Source organism: Lytechinus variegatus, chromosome 10 (assembly GCF_018143015.1).
Source record: "Lytechinus variegatus isolate NC3 chromosome 10, Lvar_3.0, whole genome shotgun sequence".
Taxonomy (NCBI): domain Eukaryota; kingdom Metazoa; phylum Echinodermata; class Echinoidea; order Temnopleuroida; family Toxopneustidae; genus Lytechinus; species Lytechinus variegatus.
In genome coordinates this window covers 3361307-3384625 of record NC_054749.1, presented here as the reverse complement: position 1 = coordinate 3384625, position 23319 = coordinate 3361307, and the positions used below count along the sequence as shown (strand labels likewise).

Sequence of the window (23319 nt, the reverse complement as noted above, 5' to 3'; positions counted from 1 at the left end):
TTTCATTGATATTTTTATCACACCATATATGGGAAAAACTGCTCGCAGATGACGTCCCCAATCCATTAACATGTATAATTTTAGTAGCTTTATAAAATTTTTGATGGATTCCTGAAGCCCTCACCAATATCATTCTAATAAACTTTATGTCAGTGTGAATTTCCCCTGTAATGAATATTTGGGATCCAAAATGATCTTCGAATTTGAATATTAGAAGAGTGATTTGACATGAGAAGGGCGTGCATGTAAGTCCAGGAAAAAACAGAAGAAATACCAACTCAAGTGTTATCATTTACCTCTGCCATTTTTACTTTTGCCATTTTACCTCTGCCATTTTTACCTTTGCCATATTTTTACCTCTGCCATTTTTACCTCTGCCATTTTTACCTTTGCCAATTTTACTTCAGCCATTTTTACATCTGCCATTTTTACCTCTGCCATTTTTACCTCTGCCATTTTTACACCGAGCCGTTCGAGGCATGTCTTCATGAATATTAATTAGGTGGGCCGATTATGTCATATCCTCACTTGTTCTTTTGTATTTCATTATGTGAAATTAGGTTTATTAAAGAATTTTATACCAAGAACTAAAACAATTGGATTGACTAATGCATTAGTTATTTATTGCTGCAACTTATTTCATCAAAATAGAGGCACTTTATTTACACATTTATGAAAAATGAAACAATTATGATTTCATGTAATAACATAAGAAAAGGGAAAGTGGGGTTGTGATATCATCAGCCCTAATGAATATTCATGACGACATGAATATACTGTTTTCACAAAATATTGTTATACTTTAAGATTCAATAACCTCGTTATTTGTTATCCGATTTTTATGAAATTTTCAGCATTTTGCTTTGTGAATATTACTTTATTTATTCAGATGTAAATATTTTCAAGCCGGAGCACCCCTTTAAAAAAATGGTCTGAAATAGAGACAGATCGCCGAATGATATTTCTCATGTGATTTTAGTTTAAGCTTTATCAGTTTCGGTTTCTAAGAAATTATTTCTTTTAGACGTTAATTTGTATTACTTTTGTACGCATGATGTAAATAGTAGCAGAAATGAAAACATAATAATATAAATCGAATAAAAACGGAAACAATTATGTAATACATATTGATTGGAAGAAAAACGTTATAAAGAAAATAGATTAAATAGAATATCTACATTATCATTAATGAGAAGCAAGGATTATCTAGAACTGCATGTCTACATTCATGAATACAATTTGTCTTAAAACTCTGGAAACGCTTTCCTAAAATTGTCCATTAGTCAAGACTGCAGATAATTATGTTGATTTTTTTGCCATTGTTTTAATGTTTTGTTGTTGATTTGTTATGAGCGGAGATGTTTTCTCCTTGGATAATTTGAAGGTAGACAACCTTCTGTAAGTGGATAATAAATTAAATTGAATTAAATTATTCTAATCCTAAATCTTATACACCAATAGATACTTTAGATATGTGATCTACGCGGCATAGCTAATATTGAGTATATTTTGACATACTTAGATTAATAATAATGATAATAATCAGTTCTAAGAGACGTATAATACACCATGTTAGTAGTCTCTATGAGTGTGGAAGAATATTTGTTTTAATATTGTATAGGGCCAATACATGTGCTTCTTAAAAAGGTATGTATTTAACCATGGACAAGAGAGATTTGAATTAGCTACTAATTTTACGTTATGAGGTAGCTTGTTCAACAATTTTGGTTTCATTTTCCCAAAAGCTCTTTCACCAAAAGTTTTGGACTTTACTCGTATTTTACAGGGAAGATCGATACTTGATAACGGAACTTGGATAAATGATAGCTTCGGACACATACCAATTTCTTCATATATTTATATTTTGATTCAAGCTAGATTTTATTTCAAGTCAGGACCAAAATGAATAGAAACGTAACAATTTTCAATATTGGTTGGTTTTGTTGTGGCTGGTGCTATTATTTGCTGTTTCTATTAATTATTTATACTTGCATTTCCATCGTCGTTATATACTTTAATTTCATTCACTTCATTTCATTAATACAAAGGCTTATGGGGCCTTAATGGAATATTAAGTGTAATTTGTTGAATAAAGATGTGACATCATCGAATTATCCAGAATATTATAAGATTTCAGTATCGGCAGCATATTCATGTGCATGCCACAATCGCTTGCATCATCATGGGCGAACGGTCATCATAATTTCCCTTTCCCCCCACAATTACGCCATTGACTTGCTTGGCTACCCTGGTAACGAGGGGTAAACAAGCCGATTCTTTCGCAAGACAGTGGCATTGGTCATCATGATCAAGAATAACGTATTTTAGCATACAAGGAAATAAACAAAATGAAGTATCACTGTTTTTATTGCACGCTTTACAATAAACATTTTCTCGGGATTTTGTAATTTTTGTTGTTTTACATGCACTCAGTGGTCATTACACCTTGTATGACTTTGATATATCATTGAATTCCATCCATGAAAGATAACAATTGATTATAGTTGACAAAATTATTATTTTGGTGTCATGGACTGTGATTTCTTCATCCGTTTATATTGTAATTGATTATCCCAATAATCATGATAAGCCTATATCGGGGCATACTGTGTCATTCAAAATAGGGGTATACGCTGCCAAAGTGCTAAAGGAAAATGAAATCTTTGGAATAGGATTGCTTGTGCGAAAACAGAAATCAAAGAAGCAGGTCAAAGAAAGTTTGAGAAAAATTGAATGAAATGATAATAAAGTTATTAAAATTGAAGCCAGATCATTATTGTAATGTAGTTCTTACCAATGGCAATGCGAAAAAGTTTCCACACGAGCCCACTTGTTCCAAAGCTTTAATTTCCCTTTAAGGTCATAATGAGGATGAGAGTTTTTGACAAATGGTATATGAAAACTGAAATGTGAAGTTTACAAACTTCATGTAATAATAATTAATTGATAAAGAAATATTAATAGTCTTAATATTACGAAAGTATATAGGAACACGGCAATGTTTTAAATGACAATGCGACAATTTCTATTCGGAATACCTTGGAGGTGGAAAAGAGATGGAAATATGTCATGCACAAAAGAAATACTATTTTTTATTCAGAACATAATCATTTTCTTTCTTTTTTCCCTTCTTCTCATCTTCTTTTTATTCTTCTTCTCCTTTTCTTCTGCTTCTTCTTCCTCTCCTTCTTCTTCATCTTCTTTATTCTCCCTTTTCCTTCCTCATATTCTAATCATGATCCCCACCTATTATTTTCTTCGTCATCATCAAGAAGTATGATAAAATAGACTAATTCATACTGTATATTATATGGTGTTTTCCGGCGTATATATTATAGAGACCCACACCAGTCATTTCACTTTGGTTACCAATATCGCATACAGTCGTAATTCCGAAGCTTCGGTATTCCGAAGGTTCGTTATTCCGAAGGTTCGTATTTTCGAAGGTTCGTAAGTCCGAAAACGAAATGAGGTTCGTATTTCCGAAGGTTCGTTAGTCCGAAAACAAAGTGCCGAGGTTCGTAATTCCAAAGGTTCGTTAATCCGAAAACGAAATGAGGTTCGTAATTCCGATGGTTCGTTAGTTCAAAAACGTAACAAACGATTAACAAACCTTATTTCGTCTTCGGACTAACGAGCCTTCGGAACAACGAACCTTATTTCGTTTTCAGATTAACGAACCTTCGGAACAATGAACCTTATTTTGTTTTCAGACTAACGAACCTTCGGAACATCGAACCTTATTTCGTTTTAATTCGGATCATCGAACCTTCGGAATAACGCCACAAATGTTCGGATTAACGATCCCTTTTACGTTTTCAAATTAACGAATATCGAGGTATACGCAATTTACGTGTTTCGGAATTACGAACCTTCGGAATTACGAAGCTTTGGAATTACAAACACTTTTGGTCGTTATTGTAATGTGTAATACTCTTTGGTGTTATGTTAAAACTCTAGTGTAATTTCATTACCTTATAGGGTATGGTTCTTTATATAGGGACTGATGTCGGTTTTATCGCCTCAGTTTACACAATGTTTACTCACTCACTTACTCACACACTCACTCACATTGGCGGCGGAAGCAAATACAATTAGGGGGGGGGGGTCCACCTGAAATTTTGAGAAGGACACAGGTAAAAAAAAAATACAAGCAAAAAACAAAAAAAAGAAGTTATAAATCAAAATCTTAGGAGGGATAAAAAAAATTGTCAAGCAAAAAAAAAAATGTTATCAACAGAAGTTTTAGGGGGGGGGGGCGTCCCCCACCTCATTATTTAGGGGGGACAGGACTCCCGTCCCCCCCCCGCTTCCGCCGCCTATGCTCACTTACTCACAAAACAGCTTGGAGAAACCCTTAAATTCATAAAGATAGGACCCTTGGCACTTTGTAGAAATAATGCTTCTTCAATATTTTGATAAAAACAAATATCACATGGATTACATTAGATAGCAAACTACGTTTCGCGTGATTGTCATGTTATTTGGCATGCATAGGAGAAGGCCTATCTGAGAAATGGAAAGTGATCAGTTTTGTTATGCAGGAAACCTATATAGACAAGAATTAACATGATGACTGTGCCATTCATTTCTGTCTGGTGAAAAAAATGATCGATTTGGCAGGCATTCCTATTATTTATCAAAATGACTTTCCTTTTAACTGGGCGATGGTCAATATTCTCAATTTTCAGAATTCTGTTGTTTGTGTGTCTAATTCTAGAATTCAAATTTATTTTCATATGAAGACGCGATTATTACTCGGCAACATTAATTGATATATACATGCATCATGATAATGCTCTATTCTCGCTTTCGCACTCTTTATATGCCTACATGAACAAAAATTGAAAGAAAATGTCAATATGACTACATCATGATAAAAAGCTCGCTATGATCACAATGAAATCCAGCAATGAGTTTTTCTCGAATCCATGCTAAAAAAATATTGCAGTAAAACGTAATATATTTTAGAAGAATAGCGACCATGCGTATATAGAATCGCGTCGGCCGGTTTTTTTGTCTCACCTGCGAAGCAAAATGAGACTATAGGCGCCGCTTTTCCGACGGCGGCGGCGGCGGTGGCGTCAACATCAAATCTTAACCTGAGGTTAAGTTTTTGAAATGACATCATAACTTAGAAAGTATATGAACCTAGTTCATCAAACTTGGACATAAGGTTAATCAAGTATCACTGAACATCCTGCATGAGTTTCACGTCACATGACTAAGGTCAAAGGTCATTTAGGGTCAATGAACTTTGGCCGAATTGGGGATATCTGTTGAATTCCCATCATAACTTTGAAAGCTTATGGATCTGATTCATGAAACTTGGACATAATAAGCATCACTGAAAATTTTGTGCAAGTTTCAGGTCTCATGATTAAGGTCAAAGGTAATTTAGGGTCAATGAACTTTGGCCGAATCGGGGGTATCTGTTGAGTTACCATCATAACTTTGAAAGTTTATTGGTCTAGTTCATTAAACTTGGACATTAGAGTAATGCAAGTATCACTGAACATCCTGTGCGCGTTTCAGGTCACATGACTAAGGTCAAAGGTCAATGAACTTTGGCCGAATTGGGTGTATCTGTTGAATTACCATCATAACTTTGAAAGTGTATGGATCTGATTCATGAAACTTGTACATAAGAGTAATCAAGTATCACTGAACATCCTGTTCGAGTTTCAGGTCACATGATCAAGGTCAAAGGTCATGTAAGGTCAATGAACTTTGGCCATGTTGGGGTTTTTTGTTGAATAACCATCATATCTCTGTAAGTTTATTGGTCTAGTTCATAAAAAGTGGACATAAGAGTAACCATGTATCACTGAACACCTTGTGCGAGTTAGAGTAGTATTCAAAGTCAGCACTGCTGCTATATTAATTGAACCGCGTGATGCAGGTGAGACGGCCAGAGGCATTCCACTTGTTATAATTAGATTCTTCTAAAATTTGACCAAAATTCCTACAGTTTTGACGAGAAACGTGTCAGTCTGGTAGCTTTTGGATTAGGCAATCACGTCAATTAAGCACGGTCCTGGGAAGTGGGGATTCTGCGTCACCCCTAGACTTTCTGGAGGGTGCATTCATTAAAGGGATGGTCCGGGCTGAAAATATTTATATCTGAATATATAGAGTAGAAATCACTGAGCAAAATGCCGAAAATTTCATCAAAATCGGATAACAAATAATAAAGTTATTGAAGTTTACAGTTTAGCAATATTTTGTGAAAACAGTCGTCATGAATATTCATTTGGTGGGCTGATGATGTCACATCTCCACTTTCCGTTTTCTATGTTATTACATAAAATCATAATTTTTTTCATTATTTCATACTTATGGGAATAATATGTCTCCCTTATAATGAAATATGTTGTAGCAATAAATATCTAATGCACTTAATCAGTTTTCAATCCAATTTTTCTAGTTTTTGGAGGAAAAAAATTAAATAAACCTAATTTCATATAATAAAATACAAAAGAACAAGTGGGGATGTGACATCATCAGCTCACCTAATGAATATTCATGACGACTGTTTTCACAAAATATTGCTAAACTTTAAAATTCAATAACTTTGTTATCCGATTTTGATGAATTTTTTGGAATTTTGCTCAGTGAATTCTACTCTATTTATTAAGCTATAAATACTTTCAGCCCGGACCATCCCTTTGAATAATATTATTAATGAGGCGCCGATTATCTTGTTGCCTATAATGGCGCACTATTATTACCCCGACTCAATTAGGGATTAATCCTGCCGGGTACCCATGCACCTCACTTGAGTCGCGTGCAGCACAATTTGGGTAAAGGAAAACACGCCACGGCTGGGATTCGAACCCACATCCCTCTGAATGAGAGGCTATAGATTTGTAACCACTAGACCACGACGCCCCCATTTAAGAGTGGACCCCACTTTTTTTGCTTGTCAATGTTTTCTTTACAAACTAGCACCTTTCTTGAAACCCCCCCCCCCAAACATTTCCAACCCCCTACCAAGAACCCAGAACAAAGAGGATATGGGGTGACAGAGCATGCTTTGTTGCTGCACCCCGTCTCTGGAACTCACTTCCCCCACATAGTTCAAATCTCATCTCACTTCAGTCATTCCAACAACAAAAAATGAAAACCTATCTTATGTATTATAATACCCATTAATACATGTACAGTAATAAACCCCCTCTCCTATTGAAATAGAGTGTTTTTTCCTAATTAATGTATGATTTAATATTTTTTTTATAAGTTACTGTATGTTATGTTGAATTCATATTAACTTGTCAGGGGCCTTGAGAATTCCTTGGAGTGGATATGTGCGCACTAGAAATTTTGTTATTGTCATTATTATTATTATTATTAATATTACTACCAATAAGACTAGACTTATTTAAAACAATATACTCGCATGGCAGTATACAGACTGTCATCGGTTAAATATCAATAATGTAAAGGCCTATAGTTTCCTGATTCATGTAACGATTATGAGTTTAGTCATGTGATAATGAAACAAACATAATAAAGACGCCCATCACATTAATATTTCACTTTCATAATATATACAGAAAGAAAATTACTAAAATTTTCCATTTGAGAGTCATGCGCTTTTCACAATTTTGACCTTTCTACGGGTGTGTTTCTATCATAGCTGGATCAAAACTACATGTATAGCATACTACTACTATACTACTACAACTACTACTACTACTACTGCTGCTGCTACTACTACTGCTACTACTACTACTAAAACTACTTCTACTATACTACTACTTCTACTACTACTACTACTACTACTATACTACTACTACTTCTACTATACTACTACTACTTCTACTACTACTAACTACTACTACTACTACTATACTACTATTACTACTACTACTACTACTACTACTACTACTACTACTACTACTACTACACTACTACTACTACGACTACTACTACCAGTGCTACTTCTATTGTTACTTGGAGGGTAAAGAATTATCACACTATATAGCAAAAGAAAAAAAAAGAAGAAGAAAGAAGAAAACACCATCTGATCGCGGCTACCCTGTTCCCCTTACGATAGTGACCTGTATAGCTAGGAGTGTTATATTTGTCATAACATTATGAATACTAACTTTCATTCTAATTCTTACCACAATTCTTAAATTGAGTATTATTATCATTATTATTAATTTTATTATTATTATTATTGTTATTATAATTACTATTATTATTATCATAAGTGTTATTGATATCATTATCAATTACAATTATTATCATAATAATCGTCACTATTGTTATCAATATTATTATTATCATAATTATAATTATAATAAATTTCATTATATAATCATTACTATTATTGTTGTAATCATCATCATTATCATTATTACATGATTCATCTTACTGTTAGTGGGCCTAAACATATACTTAACATTTATTTATGTCGTATATAGTGCTATAATTCATTTCACACTGTACATTGATTAACTATGTGGTACAATTTACGAAATAAATTTCCTAAAAAAAAAACAATGATGAAACAGGTAGGAGCAAAAAAAACATTCGTGAAGGGTATATTCAATGATGTAATCCATATTTCGACATAATCGCTCAATTAATCATCAATTATACATTCCTGGCTACCGCCAAAGCAGATCATAACAAAATATTGTAACGTAAACGCGACGCTTAGCAATGTAATTACATGATAGGGGAATACCCGTGACGTAGATAACTTGGAGACTATTTCAAAACAATATTCAAACTCTCAGCCAACCACTTGCAAGTGGATACATGTGTCATTGTTCTGCTTTATTTAGACTGTCCAATCAGAGACGAGCTTTACCGAAAGGTGTGCGTCACTTGTACACGAAGTTTTCGACACACACTCGCTTGTTATTGTGAGCGGGAAAACACGTTGGCGGGTTTTGTATAAATCACCGGTTTTGTCCGTTGTACTGTCTGCTCACATCTCTACCAGCTTTTGGAAAGGAAACATCCTGCGGATCAGATTTGTTGGAAATAATCGCCACTAATTTGTGGATCGGGATTTATTTGAGAAAAATAAAGTGCTTTCTCTGATTTATTTGTCTGCTACATAATTGTATTATAATCGGTGAGTATTCTTTATCTCTCTTTTACTATCTTTAAAATGAGCTGATTTTGTTAGGATGGAATTTAATCACTTTTGAAAATAACTAAGCTTATACTGAATTTATAGTTTGTAGTTTTTGATATTGTTTTCATATATTCGAAAATCAAATTTATATTCATTCTAAATGTTTTCCATTCTCAAAGGCTAATATGTCCAGTTTACAATTTATTTTCGTTTGACCTTTTCCTGCAAGCTATTATATACATATATCATTCGGATTTATTATCGCAGTTGCTCTGTAATTTCGTTTTGTTGTGACATTGACTCTTCACTGATTTGTGAATGAAGAAATACGTCGTTCTGTCCGAGGGTCTCGGAAATTTTGATTTCTTATTTGTGTGTTGTGAAATGCCGATTTATTGTAACAGTTTTCAAAAACTACATTTCAAGCTAAACATAATTATGTGTAAAAATATTATGACATTGTGATAACATCATTTGTATCAGATATCGGACTGTATATCTAACATCTGATATTAACAAAAATGTAGTGACAGTTAATTTTTTTTTCAAAAGGTCTAATTCCAGCATGAGAAATAGTTTTATACTGATAAGAAAAAATACAGTTCAAATCGTTTGGGACAAAATATGAATTTTTATTAATCATAGTATACATGTTGCTTATACTCGCGCGTTTTTATTTGATTTTATCCTCATCACAACACGCGTAGGACTTTTATACACATTCACACAACAAAGTAATAACGTTAAGTGGAATAGCGACCAATACTTTTTTTCCCAATCCTCTTGCAAACGTTAACAGAGACTTTAAGCCAAAATCATTCATTATCAGATTTGTCTACACAAAAACAATATCATTAAATGAGGCATTTCCATGTGATCTTCACCAGAATCTGACAGGACGGAAATCACTTTAAACCAAAACAAAAGTCCGAGAAAGAGCGGGAAAACCAAGAAATCTGGCTCAGGATGTCGTTGGTTGTGGTTGAATGGTGATGCCACGCATGGTATATTACCATTGGAAGGAGTGGGAATGTTATATCCGCGGTATTTGAGGGTGAAAGTTTACAGGTGTATGGTGAAGTTGTCGGTTACCTTTTCTCTCGGAAAGGCAGAGAGACAATTCTACAATTTTTTGGCGATTGAGATTGATTAAGAGGATATAGGCCTAATGCCTGAAGTGTTTTTAACATAATTCATATGCTGTCATTTTTTTATGGACAGCAGTCATCATAATGTCTGGGAAATATGCCTCATATTACTAATAATTGATATTTTATGCAGTTGCCTGTCTCTATTTTCCTATTTTCATTAAAGTGGTGAAGGGTGAAAAGAAGGATTTGTTGGTTCAACTGAGTAAAATCGTTTGTAACTCCTCTTGTTTAAACACAGGTCGTACTGCGGGATCTATAATTCAATATGGTCGAACCAAATCTTTTGGACAAAATGAATTCACATTTTAATCTGGGGTTGTGGTGTAAGGCTATAATCCAACTTAATAGATTCGTGGTTCAAGCGGATGTCATTCCGCTCGAGAACATTATCCCGGTCGCGACTTTGGGATGGTTACGTTTTTTTTAGGTCATTTCCAGACGTAAAGCATCATTTCTGATTGGTAGATCTACAAGTCTGCACACCTCCATATCCACAATCACAAAGTATGCCGTGCGTTATAGTGGTTCATTCGCTTGACACTCAATGTGAGGATTGATGATTCGAATCTCTACCTGTAAAGCCATCTGCTTTGAACAGGGTAGTTATTCGAATGCCCCCTTCACCCATGCAGGAGTATGCGAATATGCCTATCTGGAAATTATTTTATAGTGGGCTTGTACTTTGGCTAGGATGCAAAACACACAAAAATATTGCGCTGATATAATATACTTGATGTTTTAATGTGACATCAAATTACCCGTTTGGCTACTCCCCTAGCCCCCAAAAAAGAAAATCAAGAATGATGATCTTTTTTATAAAAAAGAGCAATTTGTGAAGTATTTGTTCTCGGTAGGACCAGACACCGGGATATTTCGGTGGTAGTATACAGGAAGCTAGCCCAGGAAACGAAACACTCCAACAATCCACACATCCGTCCGAAGGATGCGCCCATAATAGGTATACCACCGCGGCTCAGCTTGCCCCTTTAAGTCAAGTTATTAAATGAGGAGGGCGGCCGAAGGGAAATAATTCGAGGATCAGAGACAAAACTATGCTACTTTTGAAAGTTAGAGCTGGCTTCATCAGTCTAGACATGCCCGCCTTGTTGATACAAGTTCGTGAACTTAATTACATAGAAAGAACTTACAGAGAGGTCTGATTGTCTGTCAGGATACTTGGATCCTACAAGGGGGGGGGGTGCACCTACGTTATGCCAATGGTAGGCTGTAACATGATTTTGCGTGTGATAACGCAAGGTGATTTGACATCCTAATAACATACCAATCAACCAATGTCAATGTCACCGATGTCAATCGATATGATTGGTTTCATATGCACGCCTGGGATATGTAATTATCAGCTAAAATGTGCATCATGGACAAACCGTTTTATAGTTAACATAGAAAACGGTCTGTCAGCTGATGTGGGTATGAAAATCGTTGTGACATTGTCATTCTAAACTATATTTCAAAGCAGTCTCCATTACATAATATTACAATGTTAATTCATTTTTTTTATGACTTGACGCCCCCATATTGAGGAATGAATACTGTTAAGTAGAAAATACTAACTAGTATTCAAATTAAGATTGAAGAGGAAAATATAGTCCCGTTTAGAATTATTTTCATATATTTCAGAGCCATACGTAAGTAAAGCATTAACTCAAAGAAAATAATACCACACAATGAAATGAAGTGAATAATCGTCATTGTATGCACCAACCACTGGCTTTAGACAACATGTACTTAATTTGAATAACACAAGAAAACGTTTATCAGCAAGGTTTATCATTAAAACGAAAATGCACCGTTAGACAGGAAATGATTAATGGTGCACAGCGTACAAAGATAAACAAAGGATTTGCAAAACATAGACTAAAAGGTCAGATACAAATCAGGGTAGTCGGATTGTCCACAGCATTTTTTTCTGGAAATAAATATTCAATCATCGAATCGAAATATCGACTTTAAAAGTGACTCGTCCTCTTGTCACCGCGGGTGACAAATTCTGTTCATGAGTCTCCACGGAGAAAGATCAGGATTTGGTACAAAGATCTTCTCATCGCACTATATCTCTTGTCATTTTTATTTTCGCGCCATCCTGGTTGTTATCGCGATACCGAAGGAGAAAGAAGATCATATCATATTGATATAAGAAGAGATGCAATTTGGAGCTTTTCTTAATTTTCGTCATCCTTCTTACAGAGGGAAACGACCCGACTATCTGGCACTGTAGACACTATCACAAAGACATGGAGCCATTTGACTCACAAATTTTTGGCGCGTTATAGCATCCTTAAAATAGATGTCATATCTTTCAGAAAGGTTTGCAGGCGCAATCCCTTTTAAAAAGTATAAGTAACTACGCCTTTACATTTTAACACTCAAGTGGAAATGGAATGGCAACTGTTCAAAAAAAAAATCTAATTCATTTCTTTAACAAAATAACACTTTTCCTTCAAAGTTACTAGTATAATGTTATTCACTTATTCTTACTATGGGTTACTGTCACCCGAATTTAAACTTAATATCATACAATATACATGTACTTAAATTAATATCATTTTAAATTCGGATCTTTGGTTGCATATATTAAAAAAAACTTTTTATAATATTGATTTACAAGGATGATTCCATTCGCGTATAAAAAGAAAAACCAGGCACCGTAAACGGGGTGTCGTTTTGTAACCTGAAGGAATACCTTAAGGGTTTGCAATTATCTTAAGGATTAAAACTAATATAATTGTTATTAGCAATATCATCAACATAACAAAGTTTACACTTCAGAGAGCCAAATCAAATCATATTCATGTAATTATATTAAATTAGAAATAAAATTGAAGACAGCATCTCAATATCATGAGGTTTGTGGAGTGATTCATAAAAAATGGTTGTCATCCCAAAGCTGTGACGAATGTTTTGGTATTTCCCCGCCTATCGAGCAGCTGATTTACTAATTCTTTGGTGATGATATCATCGCGATCTTTCTGATGATGTGACGAGATTAAAACGTTCTTCCTTTGATCTTCGAGATGAAATCACCACGTGTACGTGATGCCAAGCAGGCGAACAGAAAGCGCGCCAAAATTTATGTCGATTGATCAGGAAGCAGAGGGATGATGTCTGTAATCTCGGTGTTGAAGTATCGGATAGATCCCTTGCATGCGTAGTCTTTCTGGTGATTATAACTGAGTCGGATGAAACAATGTTCGTGTTTTCGTCGGAAGTTAAAAACACAGATTGTTTATGTGAACGATCCTTGAACATGTAGACTGTTGACTTCCTTCCCGAAACGTCTTTCACAATGTTACTTTTTCCAGTGAACAACGACGCGATGAAGTTGATGGGTTTCTTATGAACGCTATGCATCCGTTCGCTCTCTTAAGCCCATGCAAGCAACAATTTCACAAAGAAGAAAATTTACGAATGTCATTTATATTTGAGTATCAAACATTCTGTTTTACTAATTCATTTATATTTATTTCCTTACGTGGACTAACAAAACAATCGAGAATTGAGAACCAGGAATGTGCATTATGTTTTTATCAGAAATCATTATTTTTGCTTGATCAGTTTTTATTGTCAAGAACTTTACTTGGTTTTTTAATTTTGAAGAAAAAATATTAACCTTCGTCCTCTCTCTTGTTTTGAATGCAGATATGAATCTCACGACGACAGAGATCTTTACAACAGACATGCTGGAGGATATCCAGACGAATTCCTCATACTCCGAGAACATCAGCGATGTTCCTGACATATCACCAATCCCTACAGATGACGTGATGTGCTCTAAAGTCGTAACCTTAACAACCATACCAATGCTTGGTCTGGCGATCGTCATCAACTGCATAACTCTGGCTATGGTGTCATGTGACCCAAAGAAACGCAACACGAGGTCCAACATCTACGCGGCATCGTTCTTCATCGCCGAGATCTTCTACGCCCTCAACACGCTGGTCGCCCACTACCATCGCCACTTCCTTAGTTCGCCGGAGCAGTTCGAAAACGTCATCACCCACGGCTATCTCTTCATGGAGTTCGCGTCACGAGGTGCGATGGCGATATCACTCGGAGGTGTCCTGATCGATCGGTATCGGGCTATCTTTAACGTCACGTCATACTGCCCGAGACAGAGCCTTTGCGTTAGCTGTTGCTACGCCCTGGCTGGTTGGCTCCTCGCTCTCCTTCTCGCCGTCCCATTCCTGGCTGGGTTGACCGACTACTGGTACACCACCTACCGATCCCTCCGACCATTCGATGTATACACGGGCGTTCACACCACACTCGTCTACTTCCTGCCCCTCCTTGTTTTCTCCCTCGCGTACAACATCCTCATGTGTCGTCTGATCTCGTGCTCAAACAGGCGATCGTTGGACAGTTTCGCAGCCAAGGGCAGTCATCGACAAAGAGTCACTCGACGTCGTCTCGCCACCATCATGATCGTCACCGTCATCGCCTTCGTCGTCACGTGGCTCCTCTACCTCAGCGTCCGCGTCATTGAAGGCTACTTCAAACCAGAAGACTTTCAACCAATCAATATCGCCGCTCTGCGATTGGCGGGAAACTATGTCGCCTACCTTGGATTGTCTGTTTGCTCTATTCTCGTGTGCGTACTCTGCGGTGACTACAAGTCACTCGATTCGCACAGGGGATGTTCATGTTGCTCGGATAACCAAAACTTTGTGACCAAGATCGAGCAGGCTTGGCCTTCAGCTAAACCCAATCAATACTACGTTTAAAGACTTTACCATGACAGCGAATCAATTTGCTAAAAATGAACTGTAAATATTTATGAACTATTATGTTAACAGCAAGTGGAATTGCTGAAAATGAATTGTAAATATCTATATATTATACTAAATATTATAAGTTATAAATGCCACTACCTGCCTTTCGAGAAATGAAATCAGGCTTTCTCAAAAACATTTGTATTGAGGGAAAGAAAGTGAGTGTATCAAATAACGTATAGGCATTTTACAATGATTATGCTTTATTCCTTTGTTCAGAGTGATGGAATAAGGATATCATGAAATATTGTTAAATTATTACATTTTATGATGCAGTAATATGACAGTTATGTTGTAAGAGAAAACCCCCGTGACACTGTGCCCGCAAAGGATTTAATCCATTTTTCTTTTCTTGATTTCTATTAGAAATGACTAAATATGACTCCTTATTATACATTACTGCACTCAGGAATACAAAATATATCTGATATCATATTTGCTTCTGTGAGTAAAATATAAGAAACCACAAGTGTTTTCACTCTTCTTCATTTCTCAAAATGACGTATAAACAAATATTTCCATCATATTACATGGAATACCAATCAATGTTTGTCATTGATAGGCCTACTATATTGAAATATCATCTCCGAAAGGGCAATACATGATCCTTTTCGATAGTACAATTAGTCCCAGTCTTCAAAGTAAATTATTTATATATCATATGAACGGAACTATACGTATTACACGGATTATTACTATTATTATTTTCAATATTGATCTTAAATCACAAATATTTTACAAAGAGAAAATTGTGTTTGTCATCGTATGATGCAATTCAAGAATATAATTGATGATGTCACATAAGCCCGAGTTCCCATTATTGAACCTACAACATCCATGAATTTACTAATTGCAAAGAGTTTTTGTATATATCACGACTGCATACTATATAATCTAAATAATCATGATGCATAAACATACATCTATTTATTAAGAAAATACTGCAAATATATATATAAGAAGGAAGGAAATGAAAAAAGAGAAAAAATAATGTCGCGACCACATTTTAAGAATATGCGCTAACTATCTTTATTACTTTGAAGTTATATCCATGTAATCTGATTAAATTTATCATTGTCGTTATTATTGTATCTTGCCATTTACTTTGCTACCCAAATTTATGTTGCCGGTCAACAATGTGTCTTATAAATCATATTTGATAATGTACATAAATTAGTTGTAAATATTGTATTGTAAAACACGGTTGCATAATCTTGTAAAGATTAAACGAAACATCGAAACACAATTATTCTGTGTATTCGCTGTATTTTGAATACGATAAAAATATCATATGGGTACATTATGGTGCGTGGAGGTCGAGGGTGAAAGTATTCTGTGTATGTGTGGTATGATCAGGGAGGATCCAGTACTGAATTACTTACATTTTTTTGGGGGGGGAGGGGGCAGTGGTTTTGTAAATTTTCTGCCTGCCGAAATGTGGTCAAAGGTCACTACTATAGGATAATAATTTGCCAAAAATATTGAAAAGCAATAAAAAATGGAAAAGGGGGTGGCAAGGCCCCGTCGCCCCCACCCTGATCCGTTTTTGTGGGTATAATGACTGGGTAGAATGAGAGAGAAAGAGAGGGAGAGAGTAAGCAAATAAAGAACGAAAAGTTTCCAGGAAAAAAAAATGAGAAAAGAAAGTGTATATGAGTCACGGAAGGGGGAAAGGAAGTACGAAGAGATAAAGGATGACGACTAAAGAGAGAATGGTAAATACAAAGGAAAGACAGATGTTGAGTGGGATCCGCAGTGACATTAAAGGGCAAGTCAACCTCAATAAGATTTTGATGTGGATAAACAAAAAAAAAATCAAACCAAAACAACACTGAAATTTTCATAAGATTGGATGAGAAATAAGAACTTTATGGCATTTTAAGTGTCTCTTTCTTATATCCCATATAATCGGATTTGGAAGGAATTTTCAGTCCTATTTGTGTCGAGTTCTGCATTTTATTTTGTTCAAATCAACTTGGTGTGGTGGGCTTGGCTTTTAATTTTGTCATTTAATAATGCATGGTGATAGTATTCGTAATGAAGGTTGAAGGAGGTAGTGGGGCGGGCGGACGATAACATGCCCAAGCTTGAATTTTGAAAAAAAAGAACATTTTAAATTTTCAAACGAAGATTGTTCTTAAAGATTTTTGTCGCTTATCGAATATTATGGTGCACTCAATGAAGTCATCGATCGCGTCATGGACTAGGGCCTAGAAACTGACTATCTTGAAAATTCAACATTTTAATATTGATTAACTTGTTGATGTTGATACCGTAACATGGTCAAAGTTCATTGACCCTTAATGACCCCTTAATGACATTTAGCCTTCATCATGTGACTTGAGACTCATGTCACATGATCAGTGATAGTTGATTACCAATGTCCAAGTTTCATGAAATAGGTTCCTAGACTTTCAAGCTTATGACATTTTGAATAAGATATTAATGGTTATTTGATGCTTATTTGATGTCTATAAAATAGGCATAAGTGAGTCTCCACATAGACAGTAGAAAAAATCTTAAAATATAACAAAATTATATTACAGTATTCAATATTTAGTCAGAAAAGGGCCTACACTATTAAGTAGGTACTGTACATGTATAAGATAACGTACGATAAACTTGAAACATGGTCATTATGGCGGGGGGAGCACCCTCTAAATATATTGTAAAATAAAAATACGGCAATTTTGTGGGTTATGATTTTATTATTTCTTTATGCGCAACCATTGGCTTTGTCGTCGCAGTAATATTAGGATTAAGTGACCGAAGCAACCCCGGAATTGACAACGATAATTCCATAAAATAGGCATATACAGAAAGGAAAGTACGGAAAAGGAAACCTGAAAATCAATCACCGAGGAGCTTCAACTCAAATCGGGGTTCATATTGTGTGAATGATTGTGATACCAACTGGTACTAGTTGGAATCGGGAACACCAATTTACTACATTATTCTCGAGTGAAGATTATGAAAGAAAGAATGAATGAAATAATGAATGAAAGGATGAATAATAATAATAATAACTAGTATTTATAGTATTTATAGGATCAGCACCACAATACAGTCTTTCATTTACCAATCACTACAGACCAGGCAGATCTTTGCGCTCATCCACCTCTGGCTTACTTGTCATTCCGAAAGTTTCAAAAACTTGGGGGGAAAGATCATTTGCTTTTGCATGCCCCACTTTGTGGAATAGCCTTCCTGAAGACATAAAAAAATGTACCTCTGTCGAAACTTTCAAAAATCTTCTAAAAACTTTGCTATTTAACTCTTAGCTCTTTATGCGCCTTGAGCACTCTACAGAGTGGATTTGGCGCTTTACAAGTCTCATTATTATTATTATTATTATTATAGTACGCTCTCCATAGTTAACTATATCACAGCGTTTCGAGTTTAAAACAAGAGTACATAATAATTACAACAAAAATACATTCAAAAGAAATTAATCGGAAAAGAGGGATGTTTTTAGAAGTTTCTTGAATTTTATTGATCTGAAGAGTTTGATGATTTAATGAAAGTGGGTATGTTGTTCCATTCTTTAGAAGCAGTAACCCTAAATGTGCGATCACCTGTTTTTGTACGAGTTTTGGGTATGGCAAGCAAATATGGGTCTTTAGATGAACGGAGATTAATGAATGAATGAATGTTTGAATAATTTGTGGATGAATGAATGAATGGATGAGTGTATATGGATGAATGAACGAGAGAATGAATGAATGGATGGATGGGTGGATGATGACTGGATGGATGGACGAATAAATGATTGTATGAATGGATGGGTGAAATGATAACGGGATAGATGTATGAATTGATGGATGAATTTATAAATAAAAAGAAAATTGGATGAATGGCTGGTTGAAGGGATGGATGGACGAATGGGGAATGAATAATTGAAAGAATGGATATACAAATGGATAAATGAATGAATTGATGAGGAAATGGATAGATGATTAAATAAACGAATGGTTAATACTGATTGGTTGAATGATTTAATAAATGCATGGATGAGTGAACGGATTAATGAATGGTTGAATAATTGAATGAATGGATGGATTGGTGAATGAATAAAAGTTGAATGAATGAATAAATAAATGTATGTATGTTTGAATGTGCAGGAATGAATTGATGAATGATTTAATATATGAATAAATTTATGGCTAAATGGATGAGTGAATGAATGAATAAATAAATTATAATTATACCTGCTTATATAGCGCTTAATACTTACTTTGTCAGAAGTCTCTAAGCGCTCTACAGTATATGCAGCATAATTATGTCTAAATTATGTCTAAATAACTATGAGAACTCCGGTCAGAACTGATGTTCAGTTAACATTTTCGTTAAAAAAAACGTACAAAATACTGACACATTTTGCTTTTCCTTTTACCTTTCCACGAGTTTGGATCTACATTCACTATAATCATGTAAGGGCCATAATCATAAGAGTGTCATATAGGCCTAACATTAGAAAGTTCAAAATTTCGAGTGGAAATTAAGTTAAAAAACCGTGATACAAGACCAAATCATGAGCTGAAACACGTGAAATGCATACCATCGTAATAAAAAACGCATCATTGTTTAAAACAAAAATACACTTACTGATATTTATCACATTTTATGTGATGTCACAAATTCGTGCACACCACGTTAAATATTAGTATGAAGGATTCTACAATGTCACACACTAATAATTTCCTTTGTATTAGATTACATGAATTGAATTTTTATTACCAAATATCACTGTCAGGTACAATTACAAGGAATAGCATATCACATACAAACAAAACATTTGGTAATTGGAGCTAACATAATAGCAAGATGCTAATTGAGGTTAGCCCCAAATAATGTCATTATCATAGTTTAAACAATAAATTTAACTAAATCTCAATATTGTACATCAAATTAAATACTAATTCTACTTATTACTGTTGCAGAAAATTTCGATCATTTTCAGTCAACATATTCGTATTTCATATTTTCCTCCTGCATTGTAAGATGTAACGGTTTAACTACTCCCCAAACAAGTAATATGATTCAATCATTAGCTTAATTTATATGATAAAATCTACAAAAATCGGCATCATAATAATAAAATACAAAAAGAAATGGTATGTGACGTTTGCATATCAACTGTGTTGTGTATGGTAACCGTTTTGATTAAGCAAAACTGTAAAATGTCCTTTATCAAATTTCAGTGAACCTTAGCATTATTTCATTTTCTCTAAAATCGACATTCTGTCAGTGTGGAAGCGGTGTTTCGTTTTGCACTCCGTCTTTAATAGAGGACAATTCTATGAAGTATTATAAAATGTTGCGAGCGAGCGAAGCCAACAAGCAAAAATTTCAAAGATTTTCATTACAAAATCAAATTTTGTGATAGATTTTGACATAATATCAAGAAAATAATTGATTTAAACCCTCCTCTCTTTAATATTTTCCTTTCCTCTTTTTTTTGTCGAGAAAATATTTGGGGGCAAGCCCCCCCCCCCCTATTACGGTTGCTATTGCTTGGCTCATCTGGGACCCGTTACAGATAGAGTGGCGATCAAACGTTACTCCAAATATTAAACGAAAGTTTGATTTTCAACCAATGAAATGCGCTTATTAGGGATTTGAGATTGATTTTTGAAAAGTCAATTCTTTCTGCAACGTGCCCGAGGATGACTGCGTACAGTCATTACGTAACAATAGATAAAAGCTTTTGCGCATGCGCAGGGACGCACATAACGACAAACTTACTTTCTTTATTGAATATCAATACATAATCATCTTTTGTGTGATTGGAAGTTCATAATTGTGGCATTCTTGCAATTTGTTGCTTAGAATTTGAATTTCTGAATTCTTAATTCGAGTACAGATCTATTCATCATGAGTGACGAACGTAAGTACATTTGAGAAGAATTCTCTTCAGCTAAAAAAAAAAGAGGCAGAAATTGAACAAAATGAGTCACTCAGTATTCAGATACAGGCACTATTAATTTTTTTTCGAATGTTACCACGCATGGCCTACTATTTAGTGTATGTTACCGCTATAATCCGAATAAACTACATTCCAAATGTGTTAATCTATAAGAGATTTATAGGAATATAAAATTATGTGATTTGTTTGAGCAAACTAAATTGCGACACATAGAACTAACAACAAATGGGAATATTTTGTTTGTTTGTTTTTCAAATAGCAACTCGAGTTATTCCAGCATTTCAACACCAGCTTGCTGACGTCATAGAATATGACAAATATGTATTTCTAAATGACATTAATGTTGAGCAAATAGATGACTTCATCCACATGCTCAAGGACCAGGCATCTTTGATGAAATCATCTGGTGAATCTTCGGCAATGCCGAGGGTTGAGGATGAGATGGATGAAGAGATGGAGGCGGAATACGAGGAGGAGGAGCAGCAGCAGGAGAAGGAGGAGGAAGACGAAGAGATGAAAAAGGAGCAGCAGCAGCAGGAAAGGGAGGAGAAGGAGGAGCAGCAGCAGGAAAGGGAGGAGAAGGACGAGCAGGAGCAGCAGCAGGAAAGGGAGAAGGAGCAGCAGCAACGGGAAAGGGAGGAAGAGGAGCAGCAGCAGCAGCAGAAGGAAAGGAAGGAGAAGGAGAAGGAGGAGCAGCAGCAGCAGGAGGAAAGGGAGGAGAAGGACGAGCAGCAGCAGCAGGAAAGGGAGAAGGAGGAGAAGGACGAGCAGCAGCAGGAAAGGGAGGAGGAGGAGAAGGAGCAGCAGCAGCAACAGGAAAGGGAGGAGGAGGAGCAGCAGCAGCAGCAGGAAAGGGAGGAGGAGCAGCAGCAGAAGGAAAGAGAGGAGGAGAAGGAGGCCGAGGACGAAGAAATGGAGGAGGATAAGCAGCAGATAGAACGGGAGGGGGAGAAGTAGGAGGAGCAGCAGCAGCAGAAGGAAAGAGAGGAGGAGGAGGACGAGGAAATGGAGGAAGATAAGCAGCAGCAAGAAAAGGAGGAGGAGCAGCAGCAGAAGGAGAGGGAGGAGAAGGAGGAGGAACAGCAGCAGGAAAGGGAGGAGGAGGAGGAGCAGCAGCAGCAGAAGGAAAGGGAGGAGGAGCAGCAGCAGCAGGAAAGGGAGAAGGAGGAGAAGGACGAGCAGCAGCAACAGGAAAGGGAGGAGAAGGAGGAGGAGGAGCAGCAGCAGCAGGAAAGGGAGGAGAAGGAGGAGGCGCAGCAGGAACAGGAAAAGGAGGAGGAGCAGCAGCAGCAGCAGGAAAGGGAGAAGGAGGGGAAGGACGAGCAGGAGGAGGAGCAGCAGCAACAGGAAAGGGAGGAGGAGAAGGAGGAGGAGCAGCAGCAGGATCAAAGGGAGGAGGAGGGAGAGCAGCAGCAGCAGCAGGGAAGGGAGAAGGAGGAGAAGGAGGAGGAGCAGCAGCAGGATCAAAGGGAGGAGGAGGGGGAGCAGCAGCAGCAAGAAAGGGAGGAGGAGGACGAGGAAATGGATGAGGAGCAGCAGCAGCAGAAGAAAAGGGAGAAGGAGAAGGACGAGGAAATTCAGGAGGAGCAGCAGCAGGAAAGGGAGGAGGAAATAAGGAAGGGTCAAACCAAGGAGGGTGAGATGCTGGAAGAGGAGACGGAATCAGAAGGAGAGGGCAACCAGGATCGGAGCCCAAGTGAGGATGTTGAGAAGTTCAGTGATCTAAAGCTTCAGGAGGAAGAAAGGAAGGGTAAACCTTTGGAGGAGATGGAACCTTTAGGGGTGAACCCAAAGGAGCAACAGCTCATTGGACATGTTGGAGACAAGATTCACAGTGAGCTACAGCTCAAGAAGCAAGAGAAGAAGTGTCAGATTGTGGAGGAGGTGGGTCAACAGGAGGAGGCGGAATTAAGAGGGGAGAATGCGCCACCGGAACACCAGGTGACGGTTGACGATCTGTGGAGAGGAGTGGGGGCAGCAGAGGACCGAGGGAATCAAAAGAAGACTGGAGAAGAGGGCAGGGATAAAGAAGAAGACTTGGCTGAGGGACCGAACAGAAAAAGGAGGAACAAATGGTGGCATAAATTATTATGCTGCTTCTGAAATTAATTGGAGTCAAAATTTTAATGATGTAAGCAAACGGTGGACCAACTTAGCCCGGAATTAAGGAAGACTACCTTACCGATAACTACCGCATTCCAACAGAAATCAGACTATTCTAATATCCAGCACCAATGAAACACGAATATCTAACAAATCATTTCTACTACGTATATATTATATTTGTAAAACATGTTTTGAATTTATTGCGATGTAAATCAAAAATAAATGTCGAGTTGAAATCATATCAAGTCAATG

At 36.3% G+C, this 23319-nt stretch overlaps 2 protein-coding genes across 2 annotated transcripts; both read left to right on the top strand.

Moving 5' to 3' along the window:
• Window positions 1-8936: 8936 nt before the first annotated feature.
• On the top strand, window positions 8937-16314 carry LOC121422950 (neuromedin-B receptor-like). Its single transcript, XM_041618191.1, has 3 exons — window positions 8937-9025; window positions 9089-9094; window positions 13906-16314. Exon 3 carries the CDS (start codon window positions 13908-13910, stop codon window positions 14985-14987), a length of 1080 nt encoding a protein of 359 aa, XP_041474125.1. The 5' UTR covers window positions 8937-9025; window positions 9089-9094; window positions 13906-13907; the 3' UTR covers window positions 14988-16314.
• A 4595-nt stretch (window positions 16315-20909) lies between these two features.
• Window positions 20910-23064, top strand: LOC121422571 (trichohyalin-like). The gene is made up of 4 exons (XM_041617718.1): window positions 20910-20922; window positions 21221-21800; window positions 21907-21986; window positions 22277-23064. Exons 1-4 carry the CDS (start codon window positions 20910-20912, stop codon window positions 23062-23064), a joined length of 1461 nt encoding a protein of 486 aa, XP_041473652.1.
• Window positions 23065-23319: the final 255 nt, after the last annotated feature.

Excerpts from the sequence above, each read along its gene's own strand:
- LOC121422571 (XM_041617718.1), top strand. Across the intron at positions 21,801-21,906 it reads AGGGAGGAGGAGGAGCAGCA|GGGGAGAAGTAGGAGGAGCA; the intron begins GCAGCAGCAGGA and ends ATAGAACGGGAG. Across the intron at positions 21,987-22,276 it reads ATGGAGGAAGATAAGCAGCA|AGGACGAGCAGGAGGAGGAG; the intron begins GCAAGAAAAGGA and ends AGAAGGAGGGGA.
- LOC121422950 (XM_041618191.1), top strand. The coding sequence starts at position 13,908 with ATGAATCTCACGACGACAGAGATCTTTACAACAGACATGCTGGAGGAT.